The following is a 13,033-nucleotide window of genomic DNA, read 5'->3' on the forward strand; positions in this document are numbered from 1 at the left end:
GATTCATTTATCATCTCTCTCACACCTTTCATCATTCTGGCCTCCATTGCCTCTAATTCGTCCTGCATTTTTTTCCAATGAAGTAGCCCTTGTACGGGGCAGCTTGTGTTCAGACATTTAAAAAACAGCGAAAATTTGGACCTCACCAATTTCAAATTTGACTATCAGATTCAAAAGAATAGGACTTGCCTTTTATAACAAGCCCAATTCCGCCGTCCTCGGAGCCCCCAAAGTCAAGATATTTATTTTTAAAGTTTTTAAATCTTTCAAAATGGCAGTCACGGCTTTTTACTGCTCCTTACAATTTTCCCCCCTTTTAAAAACATCTGAGGTCCACACAAATAATAAGTCCAATAATATTTATCTTCTAACCCTCTTCTCAGTTAACAATTTTTAATGTCCTGAATTCTTTAAAAACGTTATTTTAATTTTGACCTCCCAGCAATGGCCGCCGATGTTTCTCAGTGGTAGTATATTCCTAGAGTAGGTTTTCCTTCTGTTACTTCCTGCTTTAGCTGCCACGAAGTCTCATTCACACTAGCAAGAAGATCTCACGATACTTGACGTACTTCCTGTATTGTTTGAATGTGCTGCAGGTCTGTGACGATGGTGCTCTTTTGTCCAAAACCGCAAGTAGACTAAACAATAAATTCCTTTCCACTTTTTAGCACTTTTTAGCACTGTCCTTTATATTTATAAAGTCCAAATTTTATCTCTTCCTCCCCTCTTCTTTGAGACTTTCTAGATTTTCCTTTTCCACCTTTTAAATTTATTCCATTAAACTGTAAATTGTCCCGGAATGAAAAATAGTAAATAGTACCTTCTCTTCCAATTATCCAAATTCCCACCGGTCTTGTGTAGCTTTAAATGTTTAGCAATGTCCACGAAGGTTAGGATCTGTCGAGCTTATGTCAAATAAATGACTCTGAAAACTTCTGCTGCTGATGAATATGCAACTCTTCCCGGAGACCCCTCAAAGGAGGGCCCCCCCCCCGGGACTCCCTTTTAGCCAAGGTAAATCTCCTCAAAGTTTCCTGTGCATATCTTGGACTAATCTCTGACTGAGAAAAGTAGGCAGTAGGCATTAATTTGCCTTCCACTACCCTGAACAGAAGTTCCAGCCTGCTCCCATTATGAGTAGCAGCTCAGCTTGACATTTTCCTCCCCCGGAAGTCCCCCCCCCCCCAGTACTTGTGAAAGTAGGGTGGCCAGACCGTCCCGGTCTCCCGGGACATTCCCGGATCTGGCCACCCAATCCCGGATCCCGGGCTGCCTATACCGGGACCATTAAAGGTCCCGGTTTAGGCAGCCCCGGAGCCGGTGGGCCGTGGGCGCGGGCGGGGAAGGCGGGGAGTGAGGGAGGGAGCGTCCCTGCGCCTGCGCAGGGCCGCTCCCTCCCTCACTTCCCGCCTTCCCCGCCCGCGCGCGGGGCCCGGCGGCAGTGGTGGAGGCCTCTCCGTGGCCTCCGCTGGTCGCTGGAAGCCCTCCAGAGACTCTGGAGGGCCTCCAGCGACCAGCGGAGGCCGCGGAGAGGCCGCGGGGCACCCGGCGCTGGTCCCGGAAGGCCTTCCAGAGCCTCTGGAAGGCCTTCGGGGACCAGCGCCGGCCAGCGAAGGCTTCCCCGCGGCCTCCGCTGGTCCCTGGAGGCCCTCCAGAGTCTCTGGAGGGCCTCCAGGGACCAGCGGAGGCCGCGGGGAAGCCGCGGGGCACCCGGCGCTGGTCCCGGAAGGCCTTCCAGAGCCTCTGGAAGGCCTTCGGGGACCAGCGCCGGCCAGCGAAGGCTTCCCCGCGGCCTCCGCTGGTCCCTGGAGGCCCTCCAGAGTCTCTGGAGGGCCTCCAGGGACCAGCGGAGGCCGCGGGGAAGCCGCGGGGCACCCGGCGCTGGTCCCGGAAGGCCTTCCAGAGCCTCTGGAAGGCCTTCGGGGACCAGCGCCGGCCAGCGAAGGCTTCCCCGCGGCCTCCGCTGGTCCCTGGAGGCCCTCCAGAGTCTCTGGAGGGCCTCCAGGGACCAGCGGAGGCCGCGGGGAAGCCGCGGGGCACCCGGCGCTGGTCCCGGAAGGCCTTCCAGAGGCTCTGGAAGGCCTTCGGGGACCAGCGCCGGCCAGCGAAGGCTTCCCCGCGGCCTCCGCTGGTCCCTGTAGGCCCTCCAGAGTCTCTGGAGGGCCTCCAGGGACCAGCGGAGGCCGCGGGGAAGCCGCGGGGCACCCGGCGCTGGTCCCGGAAGGCCTTCCAGAGCCTCTGGAAGGCCTTCGGGGACCAGCGCCGGCCAGCGAAGGCTTCCCCGCGGCCTACGCTGGTCCCTGGAGGCCCTCCAGAGTCTCTGGAGGGCCTCCAGGGACCAGCGGAGGCCGCGGGGAAGCCGTGGGGCACCCGGCGCTGGTCCCGGAAGGCCTTCCAGAGGCTCTGGAAGGCCTTCGGGGACCAGCGCCGGCCAGCGAAGGCTTCCCCGCGGCCTCCGCTGGTCCCTGTAGGCCCTCCAGAGTCTCTGGAGGGCCTCCAGGGACCAGCGGAGGCCGCGGGGAAGCCGCGGGGCACCCGGCGCTGGTCCCGGAAGGCCTTCCAGAGGCTCTGGAAGGCCTTCGGGGACCAGCGCCGGCCAGCGAAGGCTTCCCCGCGGCCTCCGCTGGTCCCTGTAGGCCCTCCAGAGTCTCTGGAGGGCCTCCAGGGACCAGCGGAGGCCGCGGGGAAGCCGCGGGGCACCCGGCGCTGGTCCCGGAAGGCCTTCCAGAGCCTCTGGAAGGCCTTCGGGGACCAGCGCCGGCCAGCGAAGGCTTCCCCGCGGCCTCCGCTGGTCCCTGGAGGCCCTCCAGAGTCTCTGGAGGGCCTCCAGGGACCAGCGGAGGCCGCGGGGAAGCCGCGGAGCAGCCGGCGCTGGTCCCTGGAGGCCAGCGCCGGCAGCTCCCTCCCTCCCTCGCCGCGAGGCCGCCGCCGGAGGACTCCCCGCCGCCGCTGGACTCCGCCGCCCTGGAATAAGGTAAGGGGGCCGAAAGCGGGGGGGGGCGGCCTTCCTTTCTTCCCTCCTTCCTTCCTTCCTTCCTTCCTTCCTTCCTTCCTTCCTTCCTTCCTTCCTTCCTTCCTTCCTTCCCTCACTCCCTTCCCTTCCTTCCTTCCTTCCCTCCCTCACTCCCTTCCCTTCCTTCCTTCCTTCCCTCCCTCCTCCCTTCCTTCCTTTCTTCCTTCCTTCCCTCCCTCCCTTCCCTTCTTTCCTTCCCTCCCTCCTCCCTCCCTTCCTTTCTTCCTTCCTCCCTTGCCTTCCTTCCTTCCCTCCCTCCTCCCTTCCTTCCTTTCTTCCTTCCTTCCTCCCCTCCCCCCTTCCTTCCTTCCTTCCCTCCCTCCCCCTTCCTTCCTTCCTTCCTTCCTTCCTTCCTTCCTTCCTTCCTTCCTTCCTTCCTTCCTTCCTTCCCTCCTTCCTTCCTTCCTTCCTTCCTTCCCTCCCTTCCTTCCTCCCTCCCCTCCCTTCCTTCCTTCCTTCCCTCCCTCCCTTCTTCCTTTCTTCCCTTCTTCCCTCCCTCCCTTTCTCCCTTCCTTCCTTCCTTCCCTCCCTCCCTCCTTATGTTCTTATGTGACACAGAGTGTTGGACTGGATGGGCCACTGGCCTGATCCAACAGGGCTTCTCTTATGTTGTTATGTGATGCAGAGTGTTGGACTGGATGGGCCACTGGCCTGATCCAACAGGGCTTCTCTTATGTTCTTATGTGACGCAGAGTGTTGGACTGGATGGGCCACTGGCCTGATCCAACAGGGCTTCTCTTATGTTGTTATGTGATGCAGAGTGTTGGACTGGATGGGCCACTGGCCTGATCCAACAGGGCTTCTCTTATGTTATTATGTGACGCAGAGTGTTGGACTGGAGGGGCCACTGGCCTGATCCAACAGGGCTTCTCTTATGTGACAATACTGACTTTGGTGGACCCAAGCACTGATTCAGTGTAAGGGAGCTTTGTGTTTGTGTCTTCTAGTGCAATTTTGTTCTCAGATCCTGTATTTACTTCATCAGTATATGGGATAAGGCACTTTCTCAACTGTGCTGCATAATGCAGCCTATTTATTTTGTCCTGTTGGCTCTGTTGGCTCTATCTGCGCCACCTTCATCACTTTCGGGGTGTGGATCCCCCAGTGGAGTGGTCTCCCGACTCCCTCCGCCGGCTGTTTCTGATAGCCCTGCGCCCCCTCTTTCATTTGATATGTGTCCCGTGCGGGTGCCACCCTCCCGCCGGGAGATGCCGCAAAATGAGCCCCCTTGAGGCTTATGGCGGCAGGGCTCGGGGGAAGCGAGCTAGACTGCTGTTCTTTTGAGGGGTTATAGAGTGTTTCGAGCCCGTCCCTGTGGCATCGGTCCCATCATTGTGGGGCCCAGGGGGCCGGCGCAGCAGCACGCTGAAGCAGCCTGTCGGTCACTTCCAGGTTCCTGTCCTGCATCTTGACCGGTGTTATTAGTGACAGGCTGCTTCGGCGTGCCGCTGCGCCGGCCCCCTGGGTCCCACAACGATGGGACCGATGCCACAGGGACGGGCTCGAAACACTCTATAACCCCTCAAAAGAACAGCAGTCTAGCTCGCTTCCCCCGAGCCCTGCCGCCATAAGCCTCAAGGGGGCTCATTTTGCGGCATCTCCCGGCGGGAGGGTGGCACCCGCACGGGACACATATCAAATGAAAGAGGGGGCGCAGGGCTATCAGAAACAGTCAGCGGAGGGAGTCGGGAGACCACCCCACTGGGGGATCCACACCCCGAAAGTGATGAAGGTGGCGCAGATAGAGCCAACAGAGCCAACAGGACAAAATAAATAGGCTGCATTATGCAGCACAGTTGAGAAAGTGCCTTATCCCATATACTGATGAAGTATATACAGGATTTGAGAACAAAATTGTTTCCGGCGGTGATATTTGGGGGATTTTTGGGGACGTCACAGGAAGTGCTGTGAAGTCACTTCCTGTTTCCGGCAGGTGACGCGGGGGAAATGATGTCACAGGAAGTGATGCCACTTCCTGTTTCCGGTGGTGGCATGACGTCACCGGAAGTGACGTCACCGGAAGTGACGTCACTTCCTGTTTCCTGCGCGTACCCCCCCCCCCCCAGTGTTTCTGGCTGGCCTTCAGACATTATGGTCACCCTATGTGAAAGAGAGCTGTCAATGTCCAATAGAGGTTGTAAGATACTGATGATGCGTTGAACTATTTTGAGCTGCAAGTTGTGTATTACCACTAATGATGTTCTATTATTTTCTTTTTTGGACCTTTCTTGTAATAGCTTTTCTTTGGGTATCATTCAGACTTTGTTAATATGTTTCAGGTGGATACTTTAGTTCCAAAAGGTTGTGAGAGGAACCCTGGGGATTGTAGTTTGGGTGCTTGGAAAAGGTGCCATGGGGGAACCCCCCCCCCCCCATGGGAAGGTGGGGAAATGCACCAAAGTTGCAGCATTGTATCCAATGCCTCTCCTCAAAACACACTACAAGTTTCAAAAAGATTGGCCCAGTGAATTCAGTTCTATGAGAAATGCCAGCAGAAGGTCTATGAGAATTGAATAGGGGCCTCAAAGAAGGTGCCCCTATCCTTCATTATTTCCAAATGGAGGGAAGGCATTTAAAAGGCATTCAGTCCCTTTAAATGTGATGGCCAGAACTCTCTTCGGAGTTCAATCATGCTTGTCACACCCTTGCTCCTGGCTCCACCCCAATGTCTCCTGGCTCCACCCCCAAAGTCTCCACATATTTCTTGAGCCAGATCTGGCAACCCTGTTTCCACAGCTCATAATTTTGGTTAATGTGTTTGTGTATGTGTGGAATCAAAAAGCAGCCTTGTGAGCTAATCGTCTTCTGCTTTCTCTCCCAGACTGTCGACAGAGTCTGTTTGAAGAGTTCGCATTCCGCAACAAGATGAATGGCGTGAGGCCTAGGTGGGGCTGCGTTTCTCCCTCAGGAGTCTCCGCCAGGCCCAGCACTACACTGCCCCCTGGAGGGTGGTAATTTGCGTGAGGGGGCAGGCCCCCGTGGTCCCCAAATATGGAGTTTGGGAACTTCAGTGACCCCAGCCAGCTGAGCTCCTGCTTACGTGGAAAGAACGGCAGCGGCGAAAACCGGGGCCACCTCGCCTCACCGTGGTTCTCCACCATCTTTGCCCTCATCGGCCTCTGCTCCAACCTCTTTGCTTTTTGTGTGCTGGTCAACTCCTCGCGGAAGATGCACAGCAGGGCCCGCTCCTCCTTTCTGGTCTTCCTTTGCGGTCTGGTGGTGACAGATTTCATGGGCCTGCTGGTGACCTCCTGCATTGTCGTCCCCTACCACTTCATCCAGTTTGACTGGAGGAGCGTGGACCCCGGGTGCCACCTCTGCAACTTCATGGGCCTTGCCATGGTCTTCTTCGGGCAGTGCCCGCTCTTGCTGGGTGCCACCATGGCCGCGGAACGCTTTGTGGGCATTTATCGGCCCTTCTCCCGCTCTGTCAACATGTCGAAACGCCGGGCCTGGATCTTAGTGGGATTGGTGTGGGCCCTGGGCTTCTTCCTTGGCCTGCTGCCCATCTTGGGCCTGGGGGACTACACTCTACAGTTCCCCAACTCCTGGTGCTTCCTCACGCTGCTCCATGACGCCGGGAACATAACCTTCTGCCTCATCTTCGCCCTGCTGGGCATTTTCTGTGTGGGCCTCTCTTTCGTCCTCAACACATTCAGTGTTGTGACCCTTTGCCGGGTCTACCATGACTCAGAGTCAGTGCAGCGCCGGAGGGACAGCGAAGTGGAGATGATGGTCCAGTTGTTGGGCATCATGGTTATTGCCAGTTGCTGCTGGCTCCCCCTGCTGGTAAGGATGTATTTCCTCCCCTTTCCGTTAGAGAGAGAGAGAGATTTTAGAGATACTGGATTTATATCCCGCCCTATACTCAGAGTCTCAGAGTGGCTTACAATTTCCTTTACCTTCCTCCCCCCCAACAGACACCCTGTGAGGTGGGTGGGGCTAAGAGAGTTCTCCCAGAAGCTCTCCTTTCAAGGATAACTCTGCGAGAGCTATGGCTGACCCAAGGCCATTCCAGCAGCTGCAAGTGGAGGAATGGGGAATCAAACCTGGTTCTCCTATATAAGAGTCCACACACTTAACCACTACAACCTACTACCAACGTTCCCTCTAAGCTCTAGAATCTTGTGAGCAAAAATTCTACTTTGTGAACTACTGGTATTAAAGTTGTGAGCTACTGGCTTTAAAATTGTGAGCTCCTGCACAAATTATTGTGCTCTGGTGTCATCCTTCCTGAGCTAAGACAAAAATGTGTGACCTGAAGGCTAAAAATCTGTGAGCTAGCTCATGCTAACTCAGCTTAGCGGGAACACTGTGTATTAGTGAATCCTTTCAACTGGAGATGCTGGAAATTGAACAGGCCCGTAGCTGCAGGGGGCAGGCCACTCCTCCCAACCCCCCCCCCTTCCGCCTGTATGGCCCCTCCTTTCCCTGCTGCTCTTGCTGCCGCCGCTCTCCCCGCCCTCGCTGCCACACTGCCTGCCGCCGCTTTCCCCACGCTCTTGCTTCCCTCCACTCTCACTGCCCCCACTCTCGCTGCTGGTCTCACTGCCCCGTTATGCAGACAGAAGCAAGAGAGAGGGAAAAGGAAGCAGATGACAGTCATCAAAGATTTCAGGTTTTCACGGCTGGTAACATCATTAGGGTTTGTAGAATCTTTCGGGATCAAGTGCCGTGTTCTACTGGAGAAAGTTTTCCTTCCAGACGTTTCGTTCTCAGCTGCGGAGAACATCCTCAGAACATTGCCCTTTCATCACACCCCCTCCAGCCTACAAATAGCAGCTCTCCAGCAGCCCTGGCCCCACTCAATGCACAGCAGACAAGAAGGTCTGAGCGCCTGCTCCGGCTGCAACGCCACTGAGGATGTTCTCCGCAGCTGAGAACGAAACGTCTGGAAGGAAAACTTTCTCCAGTAGAACACGGCACTTGATCCCGAAAGATTCTACAAACCCTAAAGATGACAGTCAGTTGCTCAGGGGCCTGATTCAGCCCCCAAGCCACATGTTTGACACTCCTGATCTATATCCTGTGGTTGATAGCCACTGATGGACCTCTCACCTTCACCTTGACAAAACAAAGTAAGAGTCCAGTGACACCTTTAAGACCAATAAAGTTTTGGTGCCGCTGGACTCTAACTTTGCTCCGTTGGTTCAACCAACATGGCTACCCACCTGTTCTTCACCTTCATAAATTAGCTCCTGTGTGAAGGGAGATTTCATGCCTGCAGCCCTGCCGGTGCAGCCCAAATATCCCACGATGACCATTCAAAAAACTGCACCATGGTCGATTTGTGATACACGTCATGTGGTTTTATTCCTCCCTCCTCTGGGTTTACAGCTTGGAAGCACGATGTGGAAATCATCTGGATGTTCCCCAGACAAACAAAGAAAACAAAGGAGTCCCATCCCCATCTGGTTCGCATTAAAGACTTGTCAGAGGGCTCGTTTAAAAAAGAAAACAAGAGGAAGCAACTGGAATTGCCAGTGAGGGACTGGGGGACTATGGACAACCAGCCCAGGGTTTGAAAGGCAGCAGAGAAAGGGTGCCCATTGATCTCCTCTCCACCTGTTCCCGGCCCTTGAATCCTTATTGTAAGAGAAGGAGGAGGAGGAGGAGAAGAAGGAGATGTTAAGGGGGGAAGATAAAGGAGATTGTGACTTCTCTGAGATTCAGATATAGGGTGGGATATCATCTTCATCATCACCATCATCTTCCAGTGCCTACTGTAAGCTCCAGGAGGATTGGCTAAATTGGGGTGTGTGGCCTAATATGCAAAGGGGTTCCTGCTACAAAAAAAAGCCCTGTTTTTTTTATATAGAGGGTTTATTGGATTTATATCATTTTCTGCTGTGCGTGTCAGGAAAGGAAGCCAAGTGGCCACAAATTTGGATTCATAAGATCCAGGATTATTCCCTGCTGTATTGTACGTTATTTTATGTAAGATAAATTGATCCCACATGCAATTGAACCATTGGGATTTAGTAGGTGGGTGAGCATCTGTCCACCTTGCTGTGATAGTAATATGGACTGTTGAAAGCAATTAAAATCAGTTGCAATTCTGAGAGCAAAACAGTGTACAATTTACTGTGTAACTCTACAATCATACATCAATTTAGGTTGCGAATAAATTAACAAAAAGCAGCAGCACAAATAATAAATCTGAATCCTTTCCAAAATACAATGTTCAATTACTCCATATTATGTCAGTGCCGGTTAAATGTCCATGATACCCAATCAAAAATTATATGATTATTTCCCCCGGCATCCAAGCGGTGTGTGACCATGACAACTGAAATTGACTTTGCTTCTCAGATCAGGAACGATACATCGCAACTACACGCGCCCCAGGTTTCTAGGCAAATATGTTTCAATCACGGCCTTCATCTCGGTTGCAGACATACAAGACCAGGGCTTTTTTTTTTTAGCCAGAATGCAGAGGAACACAGTTCCAGCTGGCTTGGCATCAGGGGTGTGGCCTAATATGCAGATAAGTCCCTGTTGGGCTCTTTCTACAAAAAGCTCTGTGTGAAACAATGGTGACATTGAGGGTGAGGCCTAATATGCAGATGAGTCCCTGTTGGGCTCTTTCTACAAAAAGCTCTGTGTGAAACAATGGTGACATTGAGGGTGAGGCCTAATATGCAAATGAGTTCCTGCTGGGCTTTTTCTACAAAACTATTAAACTGGAGCCCAAATGCTCAATTCATTATTCTGGTAGCGGAATGTGCCATCTATGGCTGTCAGACTTAATTTATCTACCAGCCAAAGCAATTCATGCTTATAGCCATATATTTGGGTGGTCAGGTTGTCAGCCTCCAGGTGGTGCCGAGAGATCTCCAGGTGACAGAAATCATTTCCCCTGGAGAAATGGCTGCTTTGGAGGGTGGACTCTATGGCATTGTGCCCCACTGAGGTCCTGTCCCTCTCCAAATCCTTGTTTCTGGTAACTGTAGTTTCTCCTCCTCCTGTTTCCCTAATTGAAAATGGCTGCTTTGTTAATTTTTCTTCCTACTGGGACTTCAAACAATCTAAGGAGGCTAAAACGTTATAGGGACAAATAGTGCCTTCCTCCTTTTCCCTCCCACCCCTTTCACTTTTTTTGTAGCTAAATTAAATCCTCAGAGTCAAGTGTCTAAATTTATCTTGCATGACCTGCAGTAGAGGTTCTCCTTGAGAGGAAAGTCTGTGGTGTAGAGATATTGGTTTAGAAGAAGAAGAAGAAGAATTGCAGATTTATATCCCGCCCTTCTTCCTGAATCAGAGACTCAGAGCGGCTTACAATCTCCTATATCTTCTCCCCTCACAACAGACACCCTGTGAGGTGGGTGGGGCTGGAGAGGGCTCTCACAGCAGCTGCCCTTTCAAGGACAACCTCTGCCAGAGCTATGGCTGACCCAAGGCCATTCCAGCAGGTGCAAGTGGAGGAGTGGGGAATCAAACCTGGTTCTCCCAGATAAGAGTCCGCACACTTAACCACTACACCAAACTGGCTCTCGTTTAAAGTCAGCGGATTCAATAACCAGTTGATGAGCTGGCAATAAATCCTCTCCAATAACAGGGTGGATGTACTACAACTACAAATTATCTGTCATAATAATAATTTACAAACTGTGCCTGGTGCTGTGCCAGAATATGTAAAGTATGCTGGCTTAACAACCACACAGGAGGTTGCCTGCTGTGTCTCTGCACAGTTTACTGTTCTTGCTTTGCTTCTTTCCAGTTAAGTCTTGGACCTGCTCCACCTCTACACTGAGCTCATTAGCTCATTCTATCCCTCCTGATACAGCACACTGCCTGCCCTCAAAACAGATGGTCTGTTGCATCTCTGTTTGAGTCACTGCCCTCATCAAGAGACACATCCAGCAAAGCATGAGAAATCTTCTTTGTTTTAAGGATACAGTATATTTCCAAATTTTAATTCAGGGGTGAAAAATCAGTAGGTTATCAGAAGTTTGGAAAATCATGATAGCATTGTTCTTCTCTTTGCCCCCCTTCAGATCTTCATCGTACAGACGGCCCTTCAGGACTTCTTGGATTCCAACTGGATCCCCCCAAAGACAGAGGAATGGCTGCTCATCTACTTGCGAATGGCCACCTGGAACCAGATCCTTGATCCGTGGGTCTACATTCTGTTCCGCCGGGCGGTGCTGAAGCGCATCTACCCCAGCCTCAAAACCCGTCCCTCCATCATCTCCCTGTACCCTGTCCTCAACACCTCGCTGCGGCAGAAGTTTACCCAGGAGTCTGTGCTCCAGTGAGAAGAGGTGGGATGTCCAGATTCTGTGGTTCCTCCCCAAATGAAGGCATAGCCCACTTGCTATAACAATGGGCTTCCTCCAATCCCCCTTCTATTGCTTGAACCAGGCTCTTGCAATACGCTGGGAGCATGGCCCCAGCCCCCACCCCATGTGCCACCACCCCATCTGTGTTTCCCTTCCCCCGGCCTGAAATTCAGCCCTGCTTGCTGCACCAGTAGCCCTTGATGTAGCCATTGGGATGGGCATCTTCCCAAACCCAGCCTAAAGGACCTATCCCAGAATGCCTTGCTGCTCCTGCCTTGTACCATATGGGCAATGTTGGGCTGGAAGAAGCAGGGATTCTCTTTTCTCTTGAGTAGCTGTTGAAACCAACCAGCTAGTTCGGGCCCTCTGTATTCTGGCCCTGGCCCCAGCCTGGTACAGACAGACAGATGGATGTTTTAAGCAGGAACCAAAGACCCAAGCTGATTGACTGACTTGGAGTATGCATGCAGCTTACCAGAATTATAAACAGGAAGGGAAATGGCAGGATGATACGAGCATGTTGAAATGTACGGTGGCAGCGTGCATGAACATCGTGGTAATAAATCCTATGGTATTTTGTGCCTGCAATCGCTGTCTTTTTTTGGGGGGAGCTGGGTAGAAGAAGAAGGGGGATGCAGAGGGGAAATTAGGATAGCCCATCATGTCCCAGATCCCGGTTTTCTCTAGTAAGCGCTGATGGGCAACATACGTTTCAGAGATCTCCTTTGCCACAATGGCATGTGGGTTCTGCCGGTTATTTGAAACAAGACATCAAAGTCTGACTGCACTGATGCTGAGGTTCTGAACCAACACTGGATGAACCCGAATTGACATCATTTTTTTGCCATCCCCTTGAGTCTGCCAGTAGCAAAGAATGCATACCCAGCAGTTCTTCAGGATGCATTCAGATGTATATCCTTTCAGCAGTTCGACTCGCGCCCTGACCTAAATAGCCCAGGCTAGTCCGATCCCATCAGATGTTAGAAACTAAGCAGAGTCAGCTTTAGCTAGTATTTGGAGGGACGACCTCCAAGTAATTCCTGGGCTGTGACACAGAGACAGGAAACGGCAAATCATCTCTGAAACGTCTCTTGCCTTAAAACAAGTTTAGATTGCCACCCAATGGTGCAAAACACTAAAAAAGCTAGAACTTCTGGCTGCCAGGCTATCTTAGGACCTCTTGGCTATTCTACATACGCTAAGGTAGTCCCCTGTGCAAGTACCAGTCGTTTCCAACTCTGAGGTGACGTTGCTTTCACATTTTCACGGCAGACTTTTTGCAGGGTGGTTTGCCATTGCCTTCCCCAGTCATCTACACTTTCCCCCAGCAAGCTGGGTACTCATTTTATTGACTCGGAAGGATGGAAGGCTGAGTCAACCTTGAGCCAGCTACCTGAACCCAGCTTCCACCGGGATTGAACTCAGGTCACGAGCAGAGCTTAGGACTGCAGTACTGCAGCTTTACCACTCTGCGCCACGGGGCTCTTCTACACACACTACCATACAATTATTATTATCATTCAGATAGTGAGAAGGATGTAGGGAAGAATATTTGTAAATGATGCAAATGTGCAATGTATTTTGTTATAAGCTTGATAAGAACAAAGGGGAAATTCTTGGAGCAGAAATTAGCAGCTGTAGTGAGATAAGGCTCCTACATCCTTATTCAGCCTGGGAGGGGGTGTCCATTGTTCAGAACCTGTGAATTAACTCAAGTTCAGCTATCTCATGTTGTAAG

The 13,033-nt window shown here is 52.3% G+C and overlaps 1 protein-coding gene across 1 annotated transcript in view; it reads left to right on the forward strand.

The window, feature by feature from the left end:
* The window catches only part of TBXA2R (thromboxane A2 receptor), a 71,774-nt gene extending 59,891 nt beyond the window's left edge, over positions 1-11,883 (forward strand). Inside the window, exons 2-3 of the mRNA XM_060232707.1 lie at positions 5,835-6,802; positions 11,011-11,883. Coding sequence (XP_060088690.1) covers positions 6,005-6,802; positions 11,011-11,271 — 1,059 coding nt within the window. The 5' untranslated portion in view covers positions 5,835-6,004 and the 3' untranslated portion in view covers positions 11,272-11,883. The remainder of the gene's footprint in view (positions 1-5,834; positions 6,803-11,010) is intronic.
* Positions 11,884-13,033: the final 1,150 nt, after the last annotated feature.

The sequence above is a fragment of the Heteronotia binoei genome, chromosome 2 (genome assembly GCF_032191835.1).
Source record: "Heteronotia binoei isolate CCM8104 ecotype False Entrance Well chromosome 2, APGP_CSIRO_Hbin_v1, whole genome shotgun sequence".
NCBI lineage: Eukaryota > Metazoa > Chordata > Lepidosauria > Squamata > Gekkonidae > Heteronotia > Heteronotia binoei.